The following is a 25,817-nucleotide window of genomic DNA, read 5'->3' on the forward strand; positions in this document are numbered from 1 at the left end:
TCACAGGCTTTTAAGACCCCAGACAGTACTCACCAAGGTAGAATGTAGAACATTGCCTTTATAAACTGTGTTATGCCAACTGGGCTAGATGTTCCCCGAGACCATGGTCCCCACCGCCCTCTGCCCAGCAAATCAGTCCCTCAGGGAGTTTGGATGTGTCTGTAGAGCTTCCTCCTTTTTAATTTTAATGGCAATTACTCTTACCACACTTTGCTCTTCTTTGCTTGCTAGTATAGTTAAATTTTCCAAGGAGCGCCTGGTGGATTTGAACTGCTGACCTTTTGGTTAGCAGCTGTAGCTGCACTTCTTGGAAACCGTGTGGGGCAGTTCTACTCTGTCCTGTAGGTCGCTATGAGTTGGAATCGTCTCAATGGCAACAGGTATAGTTAAATTTTAAAATAATTTTAGTAATATGTTTTATGTAACCAAACATACCCAAAATACTTTTTTTTTTTCCCCATACGAAAGCTTCAAAATCTGGTGTATATTTTATACTTACATCACATCTCTGCTTGGATTAGTCACATTTCGAGTGTTCACTAGGGGCTACTACTGTATTGGACAGTGCAGTTCTAGAGTATTGTGGAGATCTTTTTAATAGATTCGTTAATTATATTCACCTACAGATACTAGGAATTCACAGAATTGCATTTTGGTTAACAAATTACTAAAATAACATGTTAAGCTGTATCAAGAGACTCTTTCTTTCTATCAGTCACAGTTCTGTAGAGAGGCAGAACCCACACCAATTATTTGAATAGAGAATATTTAATAGAATCATTAACTAGATATAAAGTTGTTAACTAGGTAACAGAAAGGATAAAAATAAATCTCTAAAGTATTATGGACATAGACACTGTAGGAAGCCACTACCAACCCGAGGACTCAGGGCAAAAAGGAAAAACGTAGAGATTTAGAGGAAGGGCCCTATAGAACTGAAAACTCAGACCTCTGAAGAGAAGGCATTGCATCGCTGGTGCTGGTATCTGAGCTCCAAAGAGGGATCCCGTGGGCCTGGGACCCAGACCTGTGCCTCTGCAGAGGGTCCTGGCCTGCTGGTGCTGGTGTTTCTGAGTGGGGCATGATGAAGCTAGTTCTGCAAGTGTTGGAAAAACTGTGAACTGGATTCATCCAGCCTGCTGCTTTGGGAAGGTTCTGTTGCTTTTGTGATGAAGAAGCTCTTGCTGGGATAATGCTCTTAGGAAGCCCAAAGACTAGGCAGGAAGGCACAAGTTTGTTCTTCCTCCCCTAGCCTTGTAGTCCATTTTTAGTGCCCCCTCTTGGCAGAGCCTTACAGGAAGCCAGCTGGCAAGGCAGAAATGCGTTTGGCAGAGTCCCAGCTCCAGCATTGCAAAACAGAGCATTATAGCGGGGTGGGTTTGGAGCTGAAGGGCAGTAACTTAATAACTGCCACATTTATTCCAGCAGAGTGCTGAGAAATATGGTATAGAAATATGTTTTCTCAGAATCTATTTTGCAGTCACTGTTTATGTGGTTTTAGTAGAATACCTGCATGTTGTTAAATAATCCAAATATATTTTGTAAAACGTGAAATTGTATTAAAATTTTATTAAGATTCACAAGTGTTCTTTGCAGTCTCAGTCTACTGTATTCATATCCTGAGTTTGGATAGTAAGAGTCTGAATAGTGAAGGACACCAGGGGTCATCCACATCTGTTTAATTTCTGAGTTTTGGATAGCAAAGCGAGAGTTCAGATAGTGATCAATACGGTTTCTATCAAACAGTTTAATCTTAAAAATTCAGCTGAATCTGTTTGGTTCCTGAGTTTAGATAAGGTGGATTTGAATATTGAGGGATACCTGTATTTTATTTTCAAGTACAGATTCAGTCACAGCAAAACTTACTGAAAAGACTTAAGCTTTCCTTGAACATCTGCTTTATGTAGACAAGTAAATACATATATACAACACACTTCTTTCACATATTGTAGCAATATGCTATTTTTATAATTTGGTTAGGTTAAAACAAAATAAATTTGATGTTTTTTTGAGGCTTGTTAAGATGGGACCCTTCCTGTGTTTTAGAATTGTCTAACATTTATTAGAGGATTGAGTCTGTGGCTCACACATGTATACAATTTAGGACACTGGATTGATTATCAGGTAGTTTGAAGGACTTTGTGATGACATTCGCCACCTTCTACCTGAGATCTCTTCTTCTTGTTACCTTTTTGTGTTTTCACCCCTTTATCTCACTCTTTTTCCTTTTTGTTTCTCCCTTATTGTTATTGTTGTTGTTAGGTGCTGTCGAATTGGTTCCTACTCATAGTGACCCTATGTACAACAGAATGAAACACTCCCCGGTCCTGCACCATCCTCACAGTTGTTGCTATGTTTAAGCCTATTGTTGCAGCCACTGCCAGTCCATCTCATTGAGGGTCTTCCTCTCTTTTACTGACCTCTACTTTACCACGCATGATGTCCTTCTCCAGGGATTGGTCTCTCCTGATAACATGTCCAAAGTACGTGAGATGAAATCTTGCTTTCCTCTTCTAAGGAGCATTGTGGCTGTACTTCTTCCAAGACAGATTTGTTCTTTCTTCTGGCAGTCCGTGGTATATTCAGTATTCTTGGCCAACACCCTAATTCAGAGGCATTAATTCTTCTTTGATCTCCCTTATTCATTGTCCAGCTTTCTCATGCATATTAGGTGATAGAATTATTGATCCAATCTGTCTGTTTAGGATATGCTAGGGAATATGATATAGCATGTTCCAATTAAATGATAAATAATGAGAAAACCCTTTTACTTTAGAACATTACAGAAACTTTACCTAAAATGTATTTTGAACTTTCCTGACTTACCTTTAGAGTTGCACTATCCAACGTAGAATCTACTAGCCTCATCTGGCAATTTAAATTTAAATTAATTGAAAATAAATCACGTTAAAAAATTCAGCATCTCGGTTACACTAGCCACATTTTAAGTGTCCAGTAGCCACACATGTGGCTGTCATATTGGACATCACAGATACAGAAATTCAGTTGTTACAGAGAGTTCTTTTGGACAGCACTGGTCTCAATCATCCTAAATCTGATTCAGTCTTTGAGATGTCATAATTCCCTAGACTGTCCATTTGTGAACATGAGGTGTTGCATAACATTGACTATTTATTGACTTAAGGACATGTTATAAAATTTGCTTTTGTGACCGAATATTGACTTTAATGCTTAGCATTTATGGTGTTCTTACTACTAGAACGGGCCATTATTTAAGCACTTTTAAGTGTATTAATTAAATTCCCCCAACAGCTCTATGAGATGAGTAACAACCACCATTATCCTAATTCACAAATGAGAAAACTGAAGTAAAGTTAAGCAAGTCAAGGACACACAGCAAATGAGTGACAGCTGGTGTCCATATGTAGGTCTTGCTCCAGAGCCTGCTAAACTCTGCTGCCTCTTGGCTGTCAGTATTTATTACAATTTGAAGTTTTTACCTAAATAAGGGATGCTGTTATGGATTGAATTGGGTTCCCCCAAAATACGTGCTGGAATCCTAACATCTATATTTTTGGATGTAATCCTGTTTGGGAATAGAATTGTCTTTGTTATGTTAATGAACCATATCAGTGTAGGTTATGTCCTAAACCTAATCATTTCTGAGTGATACAAACAGCAGCACACACACAGAGACAAGCATGCACAAATAGCGGAAGATAGATGCCGTGTGAGGATTGACAAGGAAATGCGGAACTCCAGGAGACAAGGATCTTCCTCCAGAGAGAGAAAACCTAACCCTGGATCTGGCACCTTGAATTTGGACTTCTAGCCTCCTAGACTTGAGAGAATAAATTTTTTTTGTTAAAGCCATCCACTTGGTGGTATTTCTGTTATAGCAGCATTAGATAAGAAAGGCAGAATTTGATACTGGAAGAGTAGGGTGCTGCTCTAACAGATACCTACAATGTGGAAACAGTTTTGAAACTGTGAATGGATAGAGGCTGGAAGAGTTTTAAGATTGCCTTGAAGAGACTGTTGGTGGAATTTTGGATATCAAAGACAATTCTGGTGAGGACTCGGAAGTGAGGAGAGCTGTTACACTGGAAGCAGTGCAGACAGCAAGAAGCAGCAGCAGAGAAACAGCGGCAGTAGCAGAACAGAGACCAGTGTGAGACAGCATTGGAGCTGACCCACCAAGTGAAGAGAGCTGAGTGCCTTTGCGCAAGAGGCCCCCTGGCAGTCAGGTGCCTCTGGGAACTTAGTGGTAGAGCTAGGCTTGCTGACCCATGAAGCAGGAGAGCTAGGTGTGTGGTATGAAGTAAGAGATGCTGTTAAATTTTTGCCATACAGAAGTATGCAGTTGTTTCAGCATCACTTTTTGAAGTCTTTCTTTTCCCCATTGACTTGCATTGGCGCTTTCGTTGAAAATCACTTGACCATATATGTGTGGGTCTATTTCTGGGTTATCTTATGTTGATTTATATACCCATTTTTTCACCAGTATCACTCTGTCTTGATTACAGAGTTTTTTGTTCTTTGAACATTTTATTGTGTTTTAGGTGAAAGTTTACATAGTAAATTACTTCCAATTCAATGATTCATACACAATTGTTCTGTGACTTTGGTTGCAATCCCGACAATGTGTCAGCACTCTTCCCTTTTCCATCCTGGGTTCCCTGTTTCCGTTCATCTGATTTCCCTACCCCTTCCTGCCTTCTCATCTTTCCTTTTGGGCAAATGCTGCCCTTTTGACCTCATATAGTTAGTTGGTTGTTCTAAGGATCACATTCTTCACGGGTGTTACTGTTTACTTTATAGGCCTGTCTATTATTTGACTGAAAGGTGATCTCTGGGAATGGCTTCAGTTCCACATCAGAGGGGTGTCTTAAGACTGTAGTTTCAGTGGTTCCTCTGGTTCCTGTCAGACCAGTGAGTCTGGTCTTTTTTATGAATTTGAATTTTGTTCTACATTTTTTTCCCACTCTAACTGGGACCTTCTGTTGTGTTCCTGGTCAGAGCAGTTGGTATTAGTAGCTGGGCACCATCTAGTTCTTCTGGTCTCAGGCTAGTGGAGGCTGTGGTTTATGGGGGCCTTTAGTCATTTTGACTAATTGCCTCCTTGAGTCTTTGGTTTTCTTCATTCTCCTTGTTCCAGACCAGAGAGACAAAGAGTTGTATCTTAGATGGCTACTCGCAAGCTTTTAAGACTCCAGGCACCATTTACCACAGTAGGATGTAGAACATTATCTTTATGAACTCTTTTATGCTAGTTGACCTAGCTGTCCCTCGAGATTATGGTCCTTAGCCTTCAATCCCAGTATCTCAGTCCTGCGAGGTGTTGAGTGTTACTTGTTTTATAGTAAGTTTTGAAATCTGGTAGTTTAAGTACTCTGTGCTTTTCAAATTGAGAAAAGAACCTGATATCCTATATCTGCTTAGTGGTAGGTTGAAAGTTGGGGTAAAGACAAACTTGTAGATTTATAAATTACCAAATAAATTTTTGAAAATGGTAATGGGAGGAGATGAATAGTTTTGTCAAGTAAAGATTGTGAAGTTTTAAGGAAGAAGTTGCTATGCTTGATGAAAAGGAAAAGATACAGATAGGAAAGTTGAGAAGCTTTGAAATGATGGTGGTAAGAAACAAAGAATAGAAACCTAAAATTCAGTGTCATTAGAAGCCAGTAGAATGTACAAGGTAAGTCTCTAGGCAGAGAGATCCCCAGAGACTAACAATTTAATAGATGGATGAGTTTGAACTGTAGCATCTTTGCAGATTGATTGTTAAAACCCATCTATTGCCACCAAGTTGATTCTGACTCATAGTGGTTTTAATAGTACGGAGTAACACTGCCCCAATAGGGTTTCCAAGGCTGTAATCTTTACTGAAGCAGACTGCCACATCTTTCTTCTGCAGAGCAGCTGGTGGGTTCAAACTGACAACCTTTGGGTTAGTAGCCAAGTTCGTAACCACTGCACCACCAGGGCTCCTTATGATTGATTATTGGTAGACATTTAAAGCCCCAAACAGCACTGGGATTTCTATGGAAGTTAATCCTCTGGAATAATAATGATAATAGTATGAAATTATAATAATAATAGCGTTGATGGATATGTAAATTGTAATGATTGATGTGCTTTTAGAACAGAAAAACCAAAAACCAAAACCGTTGCTGTACAGTTGATTCTGACTCGTGCGACCCTGTAGGACAGAGGAGAACTGCCCCATGGGGTTTCCAGGGAGTGGCTGGTGGATTTGAACTGCCAACCTTTTGGTTAGCAGCCAAATGCTTAACCACTGTGCCACCAGAGCCCCTTCAGAACAGAAAGTCTGTTTATTTAGAGTGTAACTAATATGTGACTTGTGGCAAAATTTATAGTTTATTAAGATTCTAGCTTAACTAACTCATTCCCACTTATGTCTGTGTCTTTGACTAGTATAGTTATCTAATATTTTTCTCCTTCAGTGACTATTGTTTTAAAGTTCAAAATTGACTGTGTCTCCCCCACCTGGTTCCCTCTACCCACCCCTTTTAATATTTGGTCCATTTCTTATAAAGTGATTTTGTATAATAGACTCAATTTATGTTTTAACCTAGCCGTACTTGAAATTGTAGGAAGAAATCTAAAAGTAGATATTAGAATGCATTTATGATCTCTTGAGAAAAAACTCCAACTCAGGTAATCTATAAATATTATAGACATTCCATACTGTTAAGCAAACAGCTGTGTCTTAGATTGTCTATCTAAGAAGACTAACAGATACTTTAGAGATTGTTTTGCAGCCTTGTTCGAGTTTTCTGTGCCTTTGTGCCTTGCGGAAAGGCTGACATTGTCTACTTGTCACCAGGGAAACTTAAATGTAGGGAAAGATTTTTTTTTATCCATAAACTATAACTGAATTCAACTACTTTGTTACACTCTGGGCACTGTAGAAGCTTTGTTGACAAAGGAGAAAACAAGCAAGCATATCTTTTTAAAGAGTTGCTAACAGTGAGTATAATAATAAACTCAAAAAACCAAACTTGTTGCCATCCAGCCGATTCCGACTCATAGCGACCCTAGTTTTCATTTATTGAATGCCTACTATATGCCAAGCATTTACTGTGTACTAGGTGACTCACGTGAATTTTGTCATTTACTCCTCAAAACAACTTTTTGAGGCTCAGAGGTTTGTTTAACATGGCCAAGAATGCACAGTGGCAGAATAAGAATTCAAGCCTAGATATCTGAGTGACTTCAAAGCCCTTACTCTTTTTTTAAAACTTATTTAATTTTTATTTATTTACTGTTTTTTTTTTTTTTTTGCTTTAGGTAAAACTTTATAGAGCAAATTAGTTTCTCATTGAACAATTAATACACATATTGTTTTGTGACATTGGTTGCCAACCCTGTGATGTGTCAACACTCTCCCCTTCTTGATCTTGGGTTCCCCATTTCCAATTGTCTAGCTTTCCTGTCCCCTCCTGCCTTCTCGTCCTTGCCCTTGGGCTGGTGTGCCCATTTAGTCTTCTATACATGGTTGAACTACATGTGTTATTGTTTGTTTTATGGGCCTGTCTAATCTTTGGCTGAAGGGTGAACCTCAGGAGTGACTTCAGTGCTGAGTTAAAGGGGTGTCGGGGGCCATACTCTTGAGGTTTCTCAAGTCTCTGTCAGACTAGTAAGTCTGGTCTTTTTTTTATGAGTTAGAATTTTGCTCTACATTTTTCTCCAGCTCTGTCCAGGACCCTCCATTGTGATCCCTGTCAGAAAAGTTGGTGGTGGTAGCCGGGCACCATCTAGTTGTGCTGGATTCAGTCTGGTGGAGGCTGTGGTAGTTGTGGTCTGTTAGTCCATTCAAAGCCCTGGTTCTTTATATAAGACATAGTGATCTTCAGTCTTTGAGAAGGAATTTACAATAAGATCATTCTCAAACTTTTTGGTCTCTTAAACATTTAGAACCTAAAGAACTTGTTTATGGGGTTAGTATGTGAGTTATGTCTATCTACATATTTTATTTGAAATTAAAACTAAGAAAAAATTAAAATATTTATCAATTCACATAAAAATAAAAATAAACCTATTATATATTATTTTTAATAATATGTTTTATGAAAAATATTTTCTCAAACGAAAAATTTAGTGACAAAATTGACATCACTTTATGTTTTTGTAAATCTTTTTTTCTTAATAATATTTTGTTGTGTTTTAGGTGAAAGTTTACATAGCAAATTAGGTTTCCATTTAACAATTTTTTATACAAATTATTCCGCGACATTGGTTACAGTTTTCACAATGTGTCAGCGTTCTCATTGTTTCCATTCTGTTTGTTCTGTTTCCATTGATCTAGCTTCCCTTCCCCTCCTTGCCTTCTCATCTTTGCTTTTGGGTAAACATTGACCGTTTGGTCTCGTACAGGTGATTGTTTAAGGGAGTACATCACTCATGGGTAAGATTGTTTATTTTATAAGCCAGCCTCTTATTTGGCTCAAAAAATAGGTGACATCCAGAAATAGCTTCAGTTCCAAGTTCAAAGGGTATCTTAGGGTGATAGTCTCAGAGGTTCTTCCAGTGTAAATCATTTTAATATCTGGCTAGATAGAAGACAGCTAGATTCTCGTATCTGCTTCTGTATTCAGTCTCCTGTGATATCACACATCAGATAGAATCTGAAAAGTTCCACTGTACGCTCGTGAGAAGATGAGAGTGAAAAAAGGCAAATAAAATCATATTATGAAAATAGTTTTGACCCTTCAGATCCCTGAAAGGGTCCCTGGACTACTTTGAGAATTGCTGAACCATAGACATCATGTGTATCAGCTTAAGCTGTTTCTTTAGCATTTCCTGTGAATCATACTTAACACTAAAAGATAAGACAAGGATCGCTTTCGTGATGTTAACTCTCTGACAGCATTGATGCCGTATTTCTTAGTATAATGCAATGGAAGCAGAATGTGTGGAGATAAAATTGATAGTAGGACACCCAGTAAATGTTTTATGGTGAACTGAAATAGTATAGCTACAAACAGAGAGGTCAGGATAAACGCTTTAATGAAACAAAATAAACCAGTGGGCACATGTTCCTGGGAGGACTTTTTTTTTTTTTTAAGCTAAGTATAACAAACAAACAAAATCATACCAAACCCATTGTCTTTGAGTCAATTCCGACTCTTAATAACCCAGTAGCACAGAGTAGACCTGCCCCACAGGATTTCCAAGGTTTAAATCTTTACGGAAGCAGACTGCCATATTTTTCTCTGGCGGAGCCAGCTGGTGGGTTCTAACTGCTCACCTTTTGATTAGCAGCCTAGTGCTTAACCACTGTGCCACCAGGGCTCCGTAAGCTCAGTATAAGAAGTATTAATAGCAGACTTTGCTGAGTTTTTAAATAACAGTGCAAGGATGGTTTTGAGTGTTCTTGTGTGAAAGGGACTGGTGTATACTAGTCTTTACAGCCACTCAGAGGCATAGAGATTCCTGTAGGTAATGTGACATTTAAATGCAAAATACAGTATTTATGTACAGAATGTAGTTCAGTGAGTTAATGCCCAAGGTCAGATGTTAGTTTTTTCTCCCTAAACCATAACCTGTTGTTGTAGAGTCGATTCTGACTCATGGTGACCTCATGTTTGGCCGAGTAGAACTGTGCTCTGTAGGATTTTCAAGGCTGTGAACTTTCAGAAGATTGTGAGGTTTTTCTTCTAAGGTACCTCTGGGTGCGTTTGAACCACCAATCTTTAGGTTGGTAGTCAAACACTTAACTGTGCCACCTGGGACTCCCCCCTAAACTATAGGGTAAAATATTTTAAAGATGGAAATCATACATGCAGCCTAAAAATATCTTTTGATCTTATGATTTCTATTAGAGTTTTGGGAGTGTGGCCTGAACGAATTAGAATACAGTTTTATGAATATAAGATTCTATATTTGTAATTTGGAGAGGGTCTAGAGAATAACAATCAGTGTACTATGGTTTTTAATGGATTTTGTATGAACATTTGGAGAAATTCTGGACTTTCAACTTAGACAAGAAGGGATCCAAATGGTGCTAATACTGTAAAATATGTGAAGAGTTGTCACGAGAGGATCTCTGTTTAGTTCTCATTTTCCAAGATAGAATTTAAAGTTATTTTTCTCCCTGTAGCACGAAAGATAGATTATCTTGTTAAAACTTTTTTTTTTCTTGGTGGAGGGAGGATCCCACAACACAGTGAATTGCATACCCTAGAACAGACTGAATAATTTGTGACTTTTTCTTCCTTTGGAGATCTTAAAGAATATTGTTGGTCTCCAAAATAGATAATACCAGGATTTTCCAAAATGACCTCGTGAGGTTCTTTTTCACCTTTGGTTTTATGATAAGTAGTTCTGAAATCACAATCATGTTTACAAATAGCAGTTGTTTCCTTAACTCCCCAAATTAATTTTTTGCATAAGCCCTATTGTGAAGATTCTTTGAATTTTAGGGGTGAAAGAAAAAATTATGAAAGTCAAGAAGAGTTTTGAAGAGTGACCTTCTACTCTTTGTTGATTCCCTATCCCAAATTATTTGGCTTATTTTCTCTTTAAATGGTCAATACATAGGACTCAGTTATTTATAAAGACTCAGTATTTATACCTTAGTGGAGATTAGTTTAATGCTGTGTATTTTCCAACTGCTTTGAAAAGATTGGCATTCTACTGGAGAGGAACAGCAAGTAATTTTGGAGCTTGTAACAGGGTTGGGGGCCAATACTGGAGGCTTAGGACAGTGTGAGAGGGGAGTAGAAAGGAACTGAAGGTAATTAGAAGTTACCAGATACAAATTATATTGAAATTTTGTCAGGAATAAGCAGGCCCTACACCAGAAAAATAGAGAAACTTATTTTTTTCTCTTCCTTGTTACACCTTTGTCTCTCTGCTACTGGATGCTCAGCTGGGGCTTTTATACTCATAAAACTGGATTTAGAACTCCTTTATGGAATAAGTAGGATTTTGTTGGCTGCTTCGGGAATCATCATAAAATCCTATTTCTCTGGGAAAAGTGTGTTCTCAATTCTCATATGTAATCTACAAACAAAAATTTAACACACAGTGCTTTCTGGGTAAATTTTTTAAGGTGAGCGAGGGGGCTAATTTCCACTGTTGTTGTTGGGTGCCATCAAGTCGGTTCCGACTCATAGCGACCCTATGTACAACAGAACACAAACTACCTGGTCTTGTGCCATGCCCACAATCACTGTTATGCTTGAGCCCATTGTTGCAGTCACTGTGTCAGTCCATCTCGTTGAGGGTCTTCCTCTTTTTCGCTGACCCTCTCCCAGGCACGATGTTCTTTTCCAGGGACTGATCCTTCTTGACAGCTCATTTCCATTAAGGTTGCTAAATAATGATTATGTTATTTAGGTTATGTAAGTCTAAAAGCACTGAGTAAGAGTGACAACCATTTAAAATTTAGAAAATCCTGAAGAGTATGAATTTGATAATAATAATATTTGTTGTTGTTAGCTGTTATCGAGTTGATCCCTGACTCATAATGACCCCATGCACAATGGAATGAAACACTGCCTGGTCATGTGCCATCCCCATGATCGGTTGCAAATGGGACCGTTATGATCCATTGGCTGATTTTTAGAAGTAGATCACCAGGGCTTTCTTCTTTGTTTTAGTCTGGAAGTTCCAATGAAACCTGTTCAGTATCAGCAACGCACAAGCCTCCACTAACAGACGGGTGATGGCAGTGCATGAGGTGCATCGGCTAGGAATGGAAGCCAGGTCTCCCCTGGAGGGGGAGAATTCTACCACTGAATCACCAGTAACTTCAGTAATAATATTAATAGCTAATATTTATTGAATGCTACTATGTATGTAACCAAAAGGGAAGAACACGCTTGGCATTTCTCAAGCTGAAAGAACTAAAGAAAAAATTCAGGCCTCGAGTTGCAATACTGAAGGATTCCATGGGGGAAAATGTTGAACGATGCAGGAATCATCAAAAGAAGATGGAAGGAATACACAGATCACTGTGCCAAAAAGAATTGGTCGACCTTCAACTATTTCAGGAGGTAGCATATGATCAAGAACTGACGGTATTGAAGAAATCCAGGCTGCATTGAAGGGAATGATAAAAAACAAGGCTCCAGGAATTGACGGAATACCAATTGAGATGTGTCAACAAATGGATGTAGTGCTAGAGGTGCTCACTTGTCTATGTCAAGAAATTTGGAAGATAGCTTCCTGCCAACAGACTGGGAGAGATCCGTATCTGTGCCCATTCCAAAGAAAGGTGATCCAACAGAATGCGGAAATTATCGAACAATAGCATTAATATTACATGCAAGTAAAATTTTGCTGAAGGTCATTCAAAAGCGATTACAGTAGTACATTGATAGGGAACTGCCAGAAGTTCAAGCTGGATTCAGAAGAGGACATGGAACAAAGGATATCATTGCTGATATCACATGGATCTTGGCTGAAAGCAGAGAATACCGTAAAGATGTTTATCTGTGTTTTATTGACTATTCAGAGGCGTTTGACTGGTGAATCATAACAAATTATGGATAACATTGTGAAGAATGAGAATTCCAGAACACTTAATTGTCCTCATGAGGAACCTGTACATAAACCAACAGGCCAAGACGTCGGGGAGATACTGTGTGATTTAAAGTCAGGAAAGGTGTACTTCAGAGTTGTATATTTTCACCATACTTAATCTGTGTGCTGAGCAAATAATCTGAGACACTGGACTGTATGAAGAAGAACTCGACATCAGGGTTGGAGGAAGACTGATTAACAACCTGTGTCGTGCTGATGACGCAGCCTTGCTTGCTGAAAGTGAAGAGGACTTGAAGCACTTACTGATGATCAAAGACCACAGCCTTCAGTATGGATTACACCTCATCCTAAAGAAAAAAAAACCCTTACAACTGGACCAATAAGCAACATCATGATAAACGGAGAAAAGATTGAAGTTTTCAAGGATTTCATTTTACTTGGATCCACAATCAGTGCCCATGGAAGCAGCAGTCAAGAAATCAAACGACATATTGCATTGGACAAATCTTCTGCAAAAGACCTCTTTAAAGTGTTCAAAGGCAAAGATATCCCTTTGAGGGCTAAGGTGCGCCTAAGCCAAGCCATGGTATTTTCAGTCACATCATATGCAAGTGAAAGGTGGACAGTGAATAAGGAAGACCAAAGAAGAATTGACGCCTTTGAATTGTGGTGTTGGTGAAGAATATTGAATATATTATGGACTGCCAGAAGAATGAACAAATCTGTCTTGGAAGAAGTACAGCCAAAATGCTCCTTAGAAGCAAATACGGCGAGACTTCGTCTCACATGCTTTGGACATGTTATCAGGAGGGACCAGTCCCTGGAGAAGGACATCATGCTTGGCAAAGTAGATGGTCAGTGAAAGAGAGGAAGACCCTCAACATGATGGATTTACACAGTGGCTGCAACAATGGGCTCAAGCATAGAAACGATTGTGAGGATGGTGCAGGACTGGTGTTTCTGTTTTACATAGGGTCGCTATGAGTCGGAAGCCACTCCATGGCCCCTGACAACAACTATATATCAGAAACTGTTCTAAGTAATTTATGAGTATTAACTCATTTAATCCTTACATGGTCAGTATTTTTATCCTCGTTTTACAGATGAGGAAATTGAGGCATAAAGAGGTTAATTTATTGGCTCAAGGTTACATAGCTAAAAGTGGAAGAGTTTGGATTCTAATCCAGGCAGTCTTGTTCCGGGGCCTGTGTTCTTAATCACCTTTTTTGATTTAGGACATGGACTGTGTTATTTTGATGAAATTGAACTGAGAATAGAAACTTTGATTTTGCTGGTATATGATAACTAATTTTGGAAAAAGCAATTGCAGCTAATTTTGCTTGAGAATAGCTTGAATTATTCATTTACAAATTTTTAATATTTTTTCTTCTTTTTTTTTTTTTTAGCATTACATGGTAACAATGTAAAGTCAGCTTGTAGTGTTCTATTTCTTTTTAGGTTTGTGCCACAATCTGCCCCTTTGGGTACTCAAACATCCACGTGCACTCTTCTTCCTGTTTATAGAACTAACTCGCCTCTTTTCCAAGCGAGACAATGCAGTTTTCACCTAGTTACTGTATCTAGCTGAAATTTCAAAAGATCTCTGAGTGTAGTCCTTTTCATTGGATCCCAGAGTGGCTTCTTGTGGTTTGAAGTCCTATAAACCAAAGATGAGTTATTTGCACTCTACACATCTAATATACATTGGTGGAGAAGGAATAGGATAACAGCAATAAAAGCCGTCCTTCAGGAAAGGGAATAGTGGGAAACACTCAGTAGTCCATACTGATTATAAAACCTGATGAGTAGGAGTGGCAGAGAATCTCTGACAGTGTAATAAATTCCTTGATTAGCCCATCTGTTAATCCCTAGTTCTGCTCTTCGGAGGGACCTCCATTGTCCCATATGGCCTCTGGCATGGCCCTTTGAGAGGTCTTCCCTTGTCCACTACCCTTAATGGCCACATATGAGATGGGTATTGGTGAAGATACCCTTTCTGGGAAATGCACAGCTTTTATAGCTCACTTCTTGTTGATGAACTTTAGGATTATTTTAGACATTTAAAGGCTTGTAGTCAAGACTCTCTTTCCACCCCACCTACCCATACAGTTATCTTTAAAACTGAGTATGTTTCTAGACTTTTTGCTTCTTTAAGTAATATAGCCAAAGGACTTGTTAAGGTAGAATTACTGGTCATTTACTTGCTACACTTTGTGCTCTGCTTATCCCAGGGATTTCTAACCTTTTTTTTTTTTTTAAATTCCATAGATCCTTTTAACAATCTGGTGATGCCTGTGGACTGTTCTCAGAATAGTATTTTAAAGTTCATAAAGTAAAATGCTTAGGATTACAAAAGAAGCCAATAAGAGATCTAGTGGCAAGTCTAATAAACTATAATTTTAAAGTAGTTGATGAGTTTAAATAAAATTTTGAGATATTTGCAACATTAGTCATGTGATGAATATATCTGTAACTTTTATTGGTGACAAAGTTACAGGTACTGTTATGCTACTGTGATTTGTTGTCTATTTTTATAATTAAAGGAAATGCTAAATTTCAGTTACAAGTTAGCGAAAGTAAAGAATATCTTTTCCCTCATCCAGGTTCATTGACTCCTTTTAGCTCCTGAGTGAATGGTGACTTCTCTGAGACTATCTGAAAACAGTAGTCTTGAGTGGAAAGACAACATTGTCTTTGTGTAGCAAGGAACCAGTCTTCTCTACTGGTAAGGCTACAGTTTTGTAGTTACCACTCAACTGCTTTCGTTTGGTCTTCAGAAGCAGTTGGTGTTGTTTTCAAACTTGAAAGCCTTCTAATTATAGGAATCTTAGCTTAAATTGCAGGCCATAGGCAGTGGATACCTCCCATAACAAATCTATATTTTCTCCATCTCTGCTTGCAATTCAAATAGAGGTTTATTTCTCTCTCAGGACTTTGCTATTGAGGGGCAAGAAGGAGCCGATACATGACAACTCTCTAATTTTGATCTTCCATTTTTTCTTTTTCTACAGCCTCAGTTTGCGTATGGTTTACCTTTCAAATTCTGCAGATGATAGTTTGACCAAATCCTTTGTCACTCTTTAATAAGTGTCATTAGCTTTCCAGCCTGGAGTTGCAGAGTTCTTATTGTTTACCTCATCAACTCATCCTCTAAGCGAATGTCTTAATTTAGATTCTTTTACTTGTATCACCCCCACTTTTACTTCCTAAATTCTGTATTAATTAGGGATTGCATTCACCTGCTATCAGTAGTCAAACACATAGTTAAACACATAAAAAGTCTGGAAGGTTGGCAGCCTGGGGTTGGATGGCAGCATCATAAACTAATCAGGGACCTGATTTCCTTCTCTTCTGCTACATCCTCCATGTGTGGCTTCCAGTTTCAAGATCATTTCGTGATCCAGCATGACTGCTGGAGCAAAAGCTGTTGTGTCCACATTTCCAGAGAGCAGGAAGGGCAAAAGACACAATGCCTTCTTGAATAAAATTGGGGTTGTATTTAATAGGTAACAATTAGTGGTCTCTGCCATTCACCCTACTTCTGGTTGCTTTGGGTGCTAAGACATTGTAACAGGAGTGATAGTACTAATATTTACCCACTAAGATGCATGTGGAGTCCTGGTGGTCCAGTGGCTAAGAGATTGGCTGCTAACGAAAAGGTTGGCAGTTCGAATCCATGAGCCGCCCCTTGGCAACCCTATGGAGCAGTTCTACTCTGTCTTATAGGGTCTCTGTGAGTCAGAGTTGACTGGTCGGCATTGGGTTTGGTTTAGGGTAAGATGCATGTGATCAGAAGCATCCAGAATCACTGCTGAGGTAATTACTATGATTTCTTCTGAGTTCTCAGTTGGTCAGTTTTTCACATGCCACCAAGTCTTAAGATGAAATGCCCAAAGTACTAGGAATGAGTACCAGGAATGGAGTGGGAGGATTCAGGAATATCTGGGTCACAACATCATTACCCTCATTGTTCTTACTCCTTTTATTTTCCTTGTTCTCTTCCTCTTACATCCATTTAGGGAGCCAACTGTTCATTTTTCCTCTTTTCTGATACTGTTGAAACCTTAAAACTTTCTGAGTAAGCTTTTGCTACTCTCTGGGAGTTAGAGAAGTTGCGGAAGCAGTGTGCTAAAGTAGCTAAAAAGCATATTTGGGATCGTATCAGTGGCTTTGTTTCATAAAGTGGGATTAAAACTCCGTCTTCTAACCGCCATGTCATGACTTAGTTTTGAGTTGTTATATTTTGGTGCTCCTTGCATTTTGATATTCATGCAGAAAAAATTCCTCATGGAACTTCTTTTAAGCAACCTATTACCTTACCTCCCCTAACAGATACCATCATAGATTAAGAACCTCAAGCATAGGTTCTTCTCTATAACATTTCTTCTACAAGTAACTCTGTTACTTTTATCTTTGCTTTCATTTTCCTGTTTACTCTGCTATTCCAGTAGCATTGTCTCTGACCCTAAGTAATGCTACCTGTCAAGCGGTGCTCTGAGTCATACTGTTTTCCAACTCATAAAGGACTTTGATCCTGTGATTATCCTTATCTCATGTTATTGAGCCCTCTCTTCTTTTGGAGGAGTACACCCACACCTTCATTGGACAGTCACTACTTCAGTCATTTAACCACCACTTATTGAAACTTCCCCCTACTGTGTGCTAGACATTGGCAAGACAGAAAACAACAAGTTTTTTCTTTCAAGTAACTCACAGTCTAGTAGGAGAGATAGATAATTATAATTCTGTATAAGTCTTAGATAGAGGTATTTATACGTAGTGGTGCAGTGGTTAAAACACTTGACTGCTAACTGAAAGATCGGTGGTTCGAACCCACTACCTGCTCCGCTGGAGAAAAATGTGGCAGTCTGTTTCTGTAAAGATTTATAGCCTTGGAAACCTCATGAGGCAGTTTTAATCTGTCCTTACAGGGTCGCTGTGAGTTGGAATCTACTCGATGACAGTGGGTATAGGGGCAGAAAGAAGCCCTGGTGGTATAACAGTTAAGCACTTGGCTGCTAACCAGAAGGTTGGTAATTTGAACCTACCCAGCGGCTCTGAGGGAAAAAGACGTGGCAGTCTGCTCCTGTGAAGATTACAGCCTAGAAAACCATTTGGGCAGTTCTACTCTGTCACATTTTGTCACTATGAGTCGAAAATCGATTCAGTGGCACCTAACGACAACATAGGAGCAGAATCTAATTCAGTTTAGTAGATGGAGGGTGGGAAGTAGAGACTGACCAGGCTTTCTAGAGGGGGAGATTTTTTTTTTAATTGTGCTTTAAGTGAAAATTTACACTTCAAGTCAGTTTCTCATACAAAAATTTATACACACATTGCTATGTGACCCTAGCTGCTCTCCCTATAATGTGACAGCACACTTTTCCACCTCATATTTCCGGTGCTGTTCAGCCAGCTCCCGTCCCTTTTTGCCTTCTCATCTCGGCTCTGGACAGGAGCTGCCCATTTAGTCTCATGTATCTACTTGAGCTAAGAAGCATTCTCTTCATGAGTGTCATTTTATGTCCCATAGTCCAGTCTTATCTTTGAAGAGTTGGCTTTGGGAATGGTTTCAGTTCTGGGCTAATGGAGAGTCTGGGGGCCATGTCTTCTGGGGTCCCCCCAGTCTCAGTCAGACCATTAAGTCTGGTCTTTTTACTAGAATTTAAGTTCCGTATCCCGCTTTTCTCCTCCTCTTTCACGTTCCCTGTCAGGGCGGTCATTGGTGGTAGCCAGGCACCATCTAGTTCTTCTGGTCTCAGGCTGATGGAGGCTCTGGTTTATGTGGCCTTTTTTGTCTCTTGAGCTAATAGTTTCCTTGTATCTTTGGTGTTCGTCATTCTCCTTTACTCCATGTGGGTTGGGACCAATTGATATATCTTAGATGGCCACTCGCTAGCTTTCAAGATCCCAGATGCCACTCGCCAAAGTGGGATGCAGAACATTTTCTTAATAAACTTGGTTATGCCAATTGACCTAGATATCCCCAAAGCCATGGTCCCCAGACCTCCGCCCCTGCTTTTCTGTCCCTTGAAGTGTTTGGTTGTACTCTGGAAACGTCTTAGCTTTTGGTTTAGTTCAGTTGTGCTGACTTGAGGGGGAGATTTTTGACTCAGGTCTTGAAAAAACGGTAAAAGCTAGCCAGGTGGAGTGAGAAGGAAAGGGAATTCCAGATACTTACTCCTTATCCAAATACTGTATTGTTTTTCAGATTACTTGTACCTTGGTATTAGGTATCATAAGAAGTATTAGTGCATGGTCACTATCCTCAAAACACTTGAATTCTAATTGGTGGGGGATTGGGTGGTGGGTAGAAAGCTTAGGCATATGGTGTATTTAGGGAATGACAAGGAAAGCAGCAAGTTACATGCCAAATTCTGCGGTTACAATTGCTGTAGGAAGTTAGAGAAGGATTGGTAAAAGGCTAATAAAAGCTGAAGTAGTTGAAAAGGAGAAATTTAGATTTGGTATAATAGGAGATAGGGAGCCATTGAAAGTTTTGGGGCATAATGATAGGAAACAATGCTTGTAGATTTCTCTTGGAGTGTGTGCATGGACCGGAGGTGGTTGGAGGAGTGGTAAGAAATCAGAGTCCAGGAGGCCAGCTAGGAAGCTGTTGGAATGAGGTGAGGTCATGAGGGCCTGACATTTCTTAACCAGATTTCCATAACCAGATTCCTCAGAGCCTCCCTGCTGTTTTTAAATTTACCACCATCTGTTCTTTTATACAAGTGGACTTCTGTCATCACCATTCCACTAATAGGTTTCTTTCTAAAGTTACTGGTGATCTGGCTAAATCTAATGCCTTTTGTGTTCTCAACGCTTAATGGAGAACCACTGCAGCCACCAGCCTAAGCACCAAGGCACTTTTTTCCTCACTGCCAAGAATGTATAAAATTTAATAAATTGTAAACAAAACAGAAATGCTACTTTTTCAGAGTTTAAATTTAAGAGATGTATTTTATAGTGTATTTAAAGTCTGCTCTAGCATAACTGATGAGTATAAGCACAATAATGAAATAAGAGAGAGGCATGCTGATGACTCATTTCCAGGGACCTTTTCCAGTCTGTTTATATCTTAACTTTCTTCAAGACTCGGAGTCCTGGTGGCACAGTAGTTAAAAGCTTGACTGCTAACCAAAAGGTCGGCAGTTCAAATCCACCAGCCACTCCTTGGATACCCTGTGGGGCAGTTCTGCTCTGTCCTGTATGGTCGCTATGAGTCGGAATCGACCTGACGGCAACGGGTTTGGTTTGGTTTTGGCATTCTTCAGGACTCAGCTGAAGTTCTCCTGTCTTTACCCCTCAAGGCTAGTGTATGTTGTCGCTTCCCTTTTCTGAACCTTTACAGCATGCAGAGCCCAGCCTTGCACTTTTATTCAGCTCTTTCTTATGTCTGGGAGACAGAGATTTTATGATACCTCCTTTGTATATGTATGTATATATATATCTTACCCAAGTATAGTCCAGTACACGTGTAATTATATATTCTTATAAATTAAATATGTTATAACGTGTATTAAATGTCTACTTATTACATGTTCGCATTACTGAAACTATCATAAAGTCTCAATTGCTGGCACTTGTGGAAGGGAACAGAAGGTAAAGATGATTCTCAATAAGGACATCTGCAATATCAATTATATTCCAGTTTGGAATGTGCTTTTTTATATTAACTTTGAAAATGGCATGTGACTGGCTGCTTTGGGAATTTGAACAAAATAAGCTACTCATTGGAGACTTGATTGTGGCAAATAGGATGACAGCATGGAATAATAATAGCCAATGTTTGAATGAAATGTGAATAATAATAGCAGCAACTATCTTTATCACCACCACCACCAGTAGCTAACATTTATTGAATATTTACTATTTGTCGGGTATGGTTTTGAGTACTTTACCTCAGTGAGGTGGGCACTGTTATAATCCTCATTTTACGTATGAAGTATAGTACTAAAACTACTGGATTAGGCACCAGGAGATCTGGGTTCTGGTTTCACTCTACTGTTAACTACCTGCATGAATTTCGGCAAGACTTTTAACTTCAGTGAACCACAGTTTTTCATTTTTGGCTTGAAAGCATTAGTCTCTAATCTCTAGGGTGCTTTCTCTACCCTTTTAACATGTGATCTCTAAATTATCCTGTCTCCTTATTCCACAGTTTGTTATACCTTACTTCATTTTGGGAACAAGCATTTCTAGCTGAGACTGTAGAGGAAGTTAGTTAAGTTTTTTTTTTTTTTTTTTAATCTCTGAAGGTGCTGTACAGAGGAATTAAAAGTTCAGGGTTTAGAGGAGTGTCTGCAGTAGAGATGGAGGGAATTTGAGAAAATGAGAAAAATAAAACTAGACTAGAATTTCTGAAAAACAGCGTAATAAGATTCTATTTGCTAGCAATGCAGGTAGAATCTAATGGTGGCTTCAATTTATAATTACTGTTGCTTAATCCGGTTTACTTTATTAGTACATATTAGTACCCTCTCAGGATACTCCTAGAGTAATATTATTAAGTAACACTTATTGAATACTTAATTGTGTGCATATGTTACCACATTTAATTCTCAAAGTATAGTTTAACTGTTGTACTGTTACCCTTTAATTTTACAGATGAGAAAGCTGGGGTTTATAGATATTAATTAACATTTTCATAGTCTCTCAACTAGAATACTTCCACTGGTAGAATGAGTACTTGAACTCTGGTTGCCCTGACTCCAAAGCTTATGTTCTTTATTTATCAATTCCACATTGCCTCCCAGAAGTTCAGATCCTAACCACATACCCCAGGCTTGCTTCTTGGCAGCTGCCATTTGGGATGAGGGGCCTATATGGGATTTTCTTAGCCAGAAATTTTTTTTTTTCTTTTGACTGAGGTACTTTAGGTTTCTTGGTACTTTAAGTTTCTTATTTTGTTTTCTTTCTTTTATTTTGATCTCACTTACAAGTTTTTCATTCTTTTCTACTTCTTTGTTAGGGTCACTGTTATTACTGCTTCTTTGATCCCAGGATAGAATACCCTCTGCTGAAGGGTAGCAATTGGTGTGAAGTGTCAAGCTTTGTTTTTTTATCCTGCAATTCTCAGAGCTACTTCCTCCTTTCTTCAGAATATGCATTAATTTGGCAGATTTTGCTTTTTTTTCCCCCTTTATTTCAGTAGTAATGATTCGAATTTTTCAGCCTTGGAGAGAAATACATTATAGAACCCAGATGACTGGAAGTTTGCCCAAGCCTGTTCTCAAGCTTTTAATGCTTCTTTTCTTGCTGTCAATTTATGTGTTTTAATCTCTTACTACCTATACTCCCTGATCTTTAGTTAGTTTTCTTACGCTTGTTCCTTGACTTGTTTTTAAAAAATAATTGCCTGGTACTGCCTATCCTCCTTTGCTCTTGCTCGTCAGTGTCCTTGTGTTTGCATTCTTCCTTTTAGTCAGCTCCCCCGGCTAGCTTGTCTACTTGCTATTCTTGTCTACCCTGCTTTACTCTTCCTACCTCCCACCTGCTCAGCTCTACCTTCTTTCCTCCATGCAAATTCCTGTGCCCATTTCTAAATTACTTCTCTGGCCTCTTCCCTCTACCTGACTTTTGATATTCCTTTGTTTATGTAACTCCCCTAAAGTTCGTGTAAAAGAAATGCCAGATGCACAGACAAATTTTTAAAGGGCCCGTGGTGTTGGTGAGTAAAGAGCTGGGCTGCAGATTGGGTTTTTCAACCAACATTCTGTTGCCCTGTTTAAAGAGGCAGATCATCTTTTTCAGAAAGATTGACGTCAGAATCAGTTTATGTATATATATTGTTCTGTCTCTTAAACATTTTAAAACCAAGTTTGTTATGTTTTGGAGAGGAAAAATATTAAGAAAAAAGATTGGAAATGTTGCTCCTTTAAATATTGGTTTGGTCATTAACATACTCAATCTTTTTCCTCCAGATTTAACTCAGGCTTTCCCTCACTTTGGAACTCCTAGATTTGTGAATATTGGATATTTTGAGAAGCAGGGGTTCTTTCCTTGATATTGACTAAGGAGTCTATTTACCTTCAGGATGACATCTGAACTGGAGAGCAGCCTAACATCTATGGACTGGTTACCACAGCTTACCATGAGAGCAGCCATCCAAAAATCTGACGCTACACAAAATGCACACGGATCAGGGATTTCCAAGAAGAATGTGCTCCTTGACCCAAATACAACCCTGGACCAGGAGGAAGTCCAACAGCACAAAGATGGGAAACCTCCATACAGTTATGCCAGCCTCATTACATTTGCAATTAATAGCTCACCCAAAAAGAAAATGACTCTAAGTGAGATTTACCAGTGGATTTGTGATAACTTCCCGTATTATAGAGAGGCTGGCAGTGGTTGGAAGGTAAGGATTTTATTTAAATTATTGCTTCTGTGTAGTAATCAATAGCAATATTGACTTCTACTGAAAATAAAGCTTTGTGGAAGCTCATATAATTGAGGATGAAATTGTGATCAGTAGTCATTTTTAGGATGTCACAAAAGGAAATTAAATGCTTTTAATTTAGGTAAATACCTTTATTTTTGGTAAAATATTAATTTTTTAGAGCTTTGTTATGGGATAGACATGGCATAAAGTAAGAGCAGAGACTGTAACATTTATTGGAAAACAGGTAAGTTGATAGTGAGTTTAAGGTTAAAAAATATATACACACACACTGAAATGTATAAATTGTATGTGTGTGTGTATAATTAGCATTAATTACATATAGTATTACAGCTAATACTGTCTTTATCACCTAGGATTTTTTTTATAACTTTTTATTTTAAAATAATTTTAGATTTACAGAAGCTACAAAAATAGTGTTCCCATATATATTTCATCCATTTCCTTTAATGTTAACATCTATAACCATAGTACAATTATCAAAATTAAGAAATTAATGTTGGTATAATATTGTCAATGAAACAGTGCTGTTAACTACTAAGTGAATTACAGATTTTATTCAGATTTCATCAGTATTTCTACTAATACCCTTTTATGTTCCAGGATCCAGCCCAGGATCCCACATTGCATTTAGTTGTCATGTCTCTTTAGTCTCTGCCAATCTATAACATTTCTCAATCTTTTCTTGTCTTTTATAACTTTGACACTTTTTACGAGTACTCGTCATATTTTGTAGAACATCCTTCAGTTTGGGTTTGTCTGGTGCTGTTTTATGATTAGACTGAGATAATGCACTTTTGGGAAGCATACTGCAGAGGTGATTTGTCCTTTTCCACACATCATATCAGGGCTACACGTCTAATTACTGGTTATGCTAACTTTGATCCCTTAGTTAAGGTGGTGTTTCTGTACTATGGAGTTGTAAATAATAAATAGTTTGGGGAGATACTTTAAGGACATGCACATATCCTGTTTCTCTTTAAACTTTTGTCTGTTTAGCATTCATTAGCAGATCTCAACTGTAGCAATTTAAAAAAACAATTTTTTTCTTGTTGTTGAGAATATACACAGCAGAACATACACCAATTCAGTAATTTCTATATGTACAATTTAGTGACATTGATTACATTCTTCAAGTTGTACAACCATTCTTGTCTCCTTTTCCGAATGGTTGTTCTTTCATTAACATAAACTCATTGCTCTCTAAGTTTTTTAAAAATTTTTTCCCATACAAAAATTTATATATACATTGTTATGTGACTCTAATTGCTCTCCCCATGCTGTGACAGCACACTCCTCCTTTCCACCCCTGACTCCCCATGTCCATTCAGCCAGCTCCTAACCCTCTCTGCCTTCCCATCTCACCTCCAGACAGAAGCTGCCCGTTTAGTCTCTTGTATTTACTTGAGCTAAGAGGCACACTGCTCACGAGTATCACTTTATGTCCCACAATCCAGTCCAGTCCTTGTCTGAAGAGTTGGCCTCTGCAGTTATTTTTAGTTCTGGACTGACAGAGAATCCAGGGGCCATGCTTTCCGGGGTTTCTCCAGTCTCAGTCAGACCATTAAGTCTGTTCTTACTAGAATTTGAGTTCTGCGCCCCATCTTTCTCCTGCTCCATCCGGGACTCTGTCGTGTTCCCTGTCACGGTGGTCATTGGTGGTAGCCGGGCACCATCTAGTTCTTCTGGTCTGAGGCTGATGAAGTCTCTGGTTTATGTGGCCCTTTCTCTTGGGCTGATATTTTCCTTGTATCTTTGGTGTTCTTCATTCTGCTTTACTCCAGGTGGTTGGGACCAATTGCTGCATCTTAGATGACGGCTTGCAAGCTTTTAAGACCCCAGACGCCATTCTCTAAAGTAGGATGCAGAATATTTTCTTAATAAGCTTTGTTATGCCACTTGACCTAGATGTCCCCTGAAAGCATGGTCCCTAGAACCCTACCCCTGCTACTGTGTCCCTTAAAGTGTTTGACTGTATTCAGGAAACTTCTTAGCTTTGTTTTAGTCCAGTTGTGCTGACTTCCCCTGAAGTGTGTGCTGTCCTTCCCTTCACCTAAGATAATTCTTATCTACTGTCTAGTTAGTAAATGACCCTCACCCTCCCTCCCCACCCTCGTAACCATCAAAGAATGTTTTCTTCTGTGTTTAAACCTGTTCTTGAGTGCTTACAATAGTGGCCTTATACAATATTTGTCTTTCTGTGACTGACTAAATTCACTCAGCATAATGCCCCCCAGCTTCCTCCATGTTATAAAGTGTTTCACGGCTTCATCGTTGTTCTTTAACGTTGCATAGTATTCTGTTGTGTGGATATACCATAATTTATTTATCCGTTTGTCTGTTGATGGGCACCTAGGTTGTTTCCATCTTTTTGCTATTGTGAACAGTGCTGCAGTGAACATGGGTGTGCATATATCTATTCGTGTGATGGCTCTTATTTCCCTAGGATATATTCCAAGGAGCGAGATAGCTGGATCATATGGTACTTCTATTTCTAGCTTTTTAAGGAAGCGCCAAATTGATTTCCAAAGTGATTGTACCATTTTATATTCCCAGCAACAGTGTGTGAGTGTTCCAGTCTCTCCACAACCTCTCCAGCATTTATTATTTTGTGTTTTATTGATTAATGCTAGCCTTGTTGGGGTGAGATAGTATCTCATTGTAGTTTTGATCTGCATTTCTCTAATGGCTAATGATGGTGAGCATTTCTTCATGTGTCTGTTAGCCACCTGAATATCTCCTTTGGCGAAGTGCCTGTTCATATCCTTTACCCATTTTTAAATTGGGTTATTGGTGTTTTCGTTATTGAGGTTTTGCAGTATCTTGTAGAGTTTAGAGATTAGAAGCTGATTGGATTTGTCGTAGCCAAAATTTTTTTCTGAGTCCGTAGGGTGCTTTTTGCTCTTTTGGTGAAGTCTTTTTTTTTTTTTTTTTAAAT

The 25,817-nt window shown here is 38.7% G+C and overlaps 1 protein-coding gene across 2 annotated transcripts in view; it reads left to right on the top strand.

The window, feature by feature from the left end:
- FOXJ3 (forkhead box J3) overlaps nucleotides 1-25,817 on the top strand; it is a 162,932-nt gene that overhangs the window by 44,042 nt on the left and 93,073 nt on the right. For both annotated transcript variants that reach the window (XM_023727148.1, XM_023727149.1), the window contains exon 3: nucleotides 22,513-22,837. In XM_023727148.1, coding sequence (XP_023582916.1) covers nucleotides 22,513-22,837 — 325 coding nt within the window. The remainder of the gene's footprint in view (nucleotides 1-22,512; nucleotides 22,838-25,817) is intronic.

Source organism: Trichechus manatus, unplaced genomic scaffold (assembly GCF_000243295.1).
Source record: "Trichechus manatus latirostris isolate Lorelei unplaced genomic scaffold, TriManLat1.0 scaffold00015, whole genome shotgun sequence".
NCBI lineage: Eukaryota > Metazoa > Chordata > Mammalia > Sirenia > Trichechidae > Trichechus > Trichechus manatus.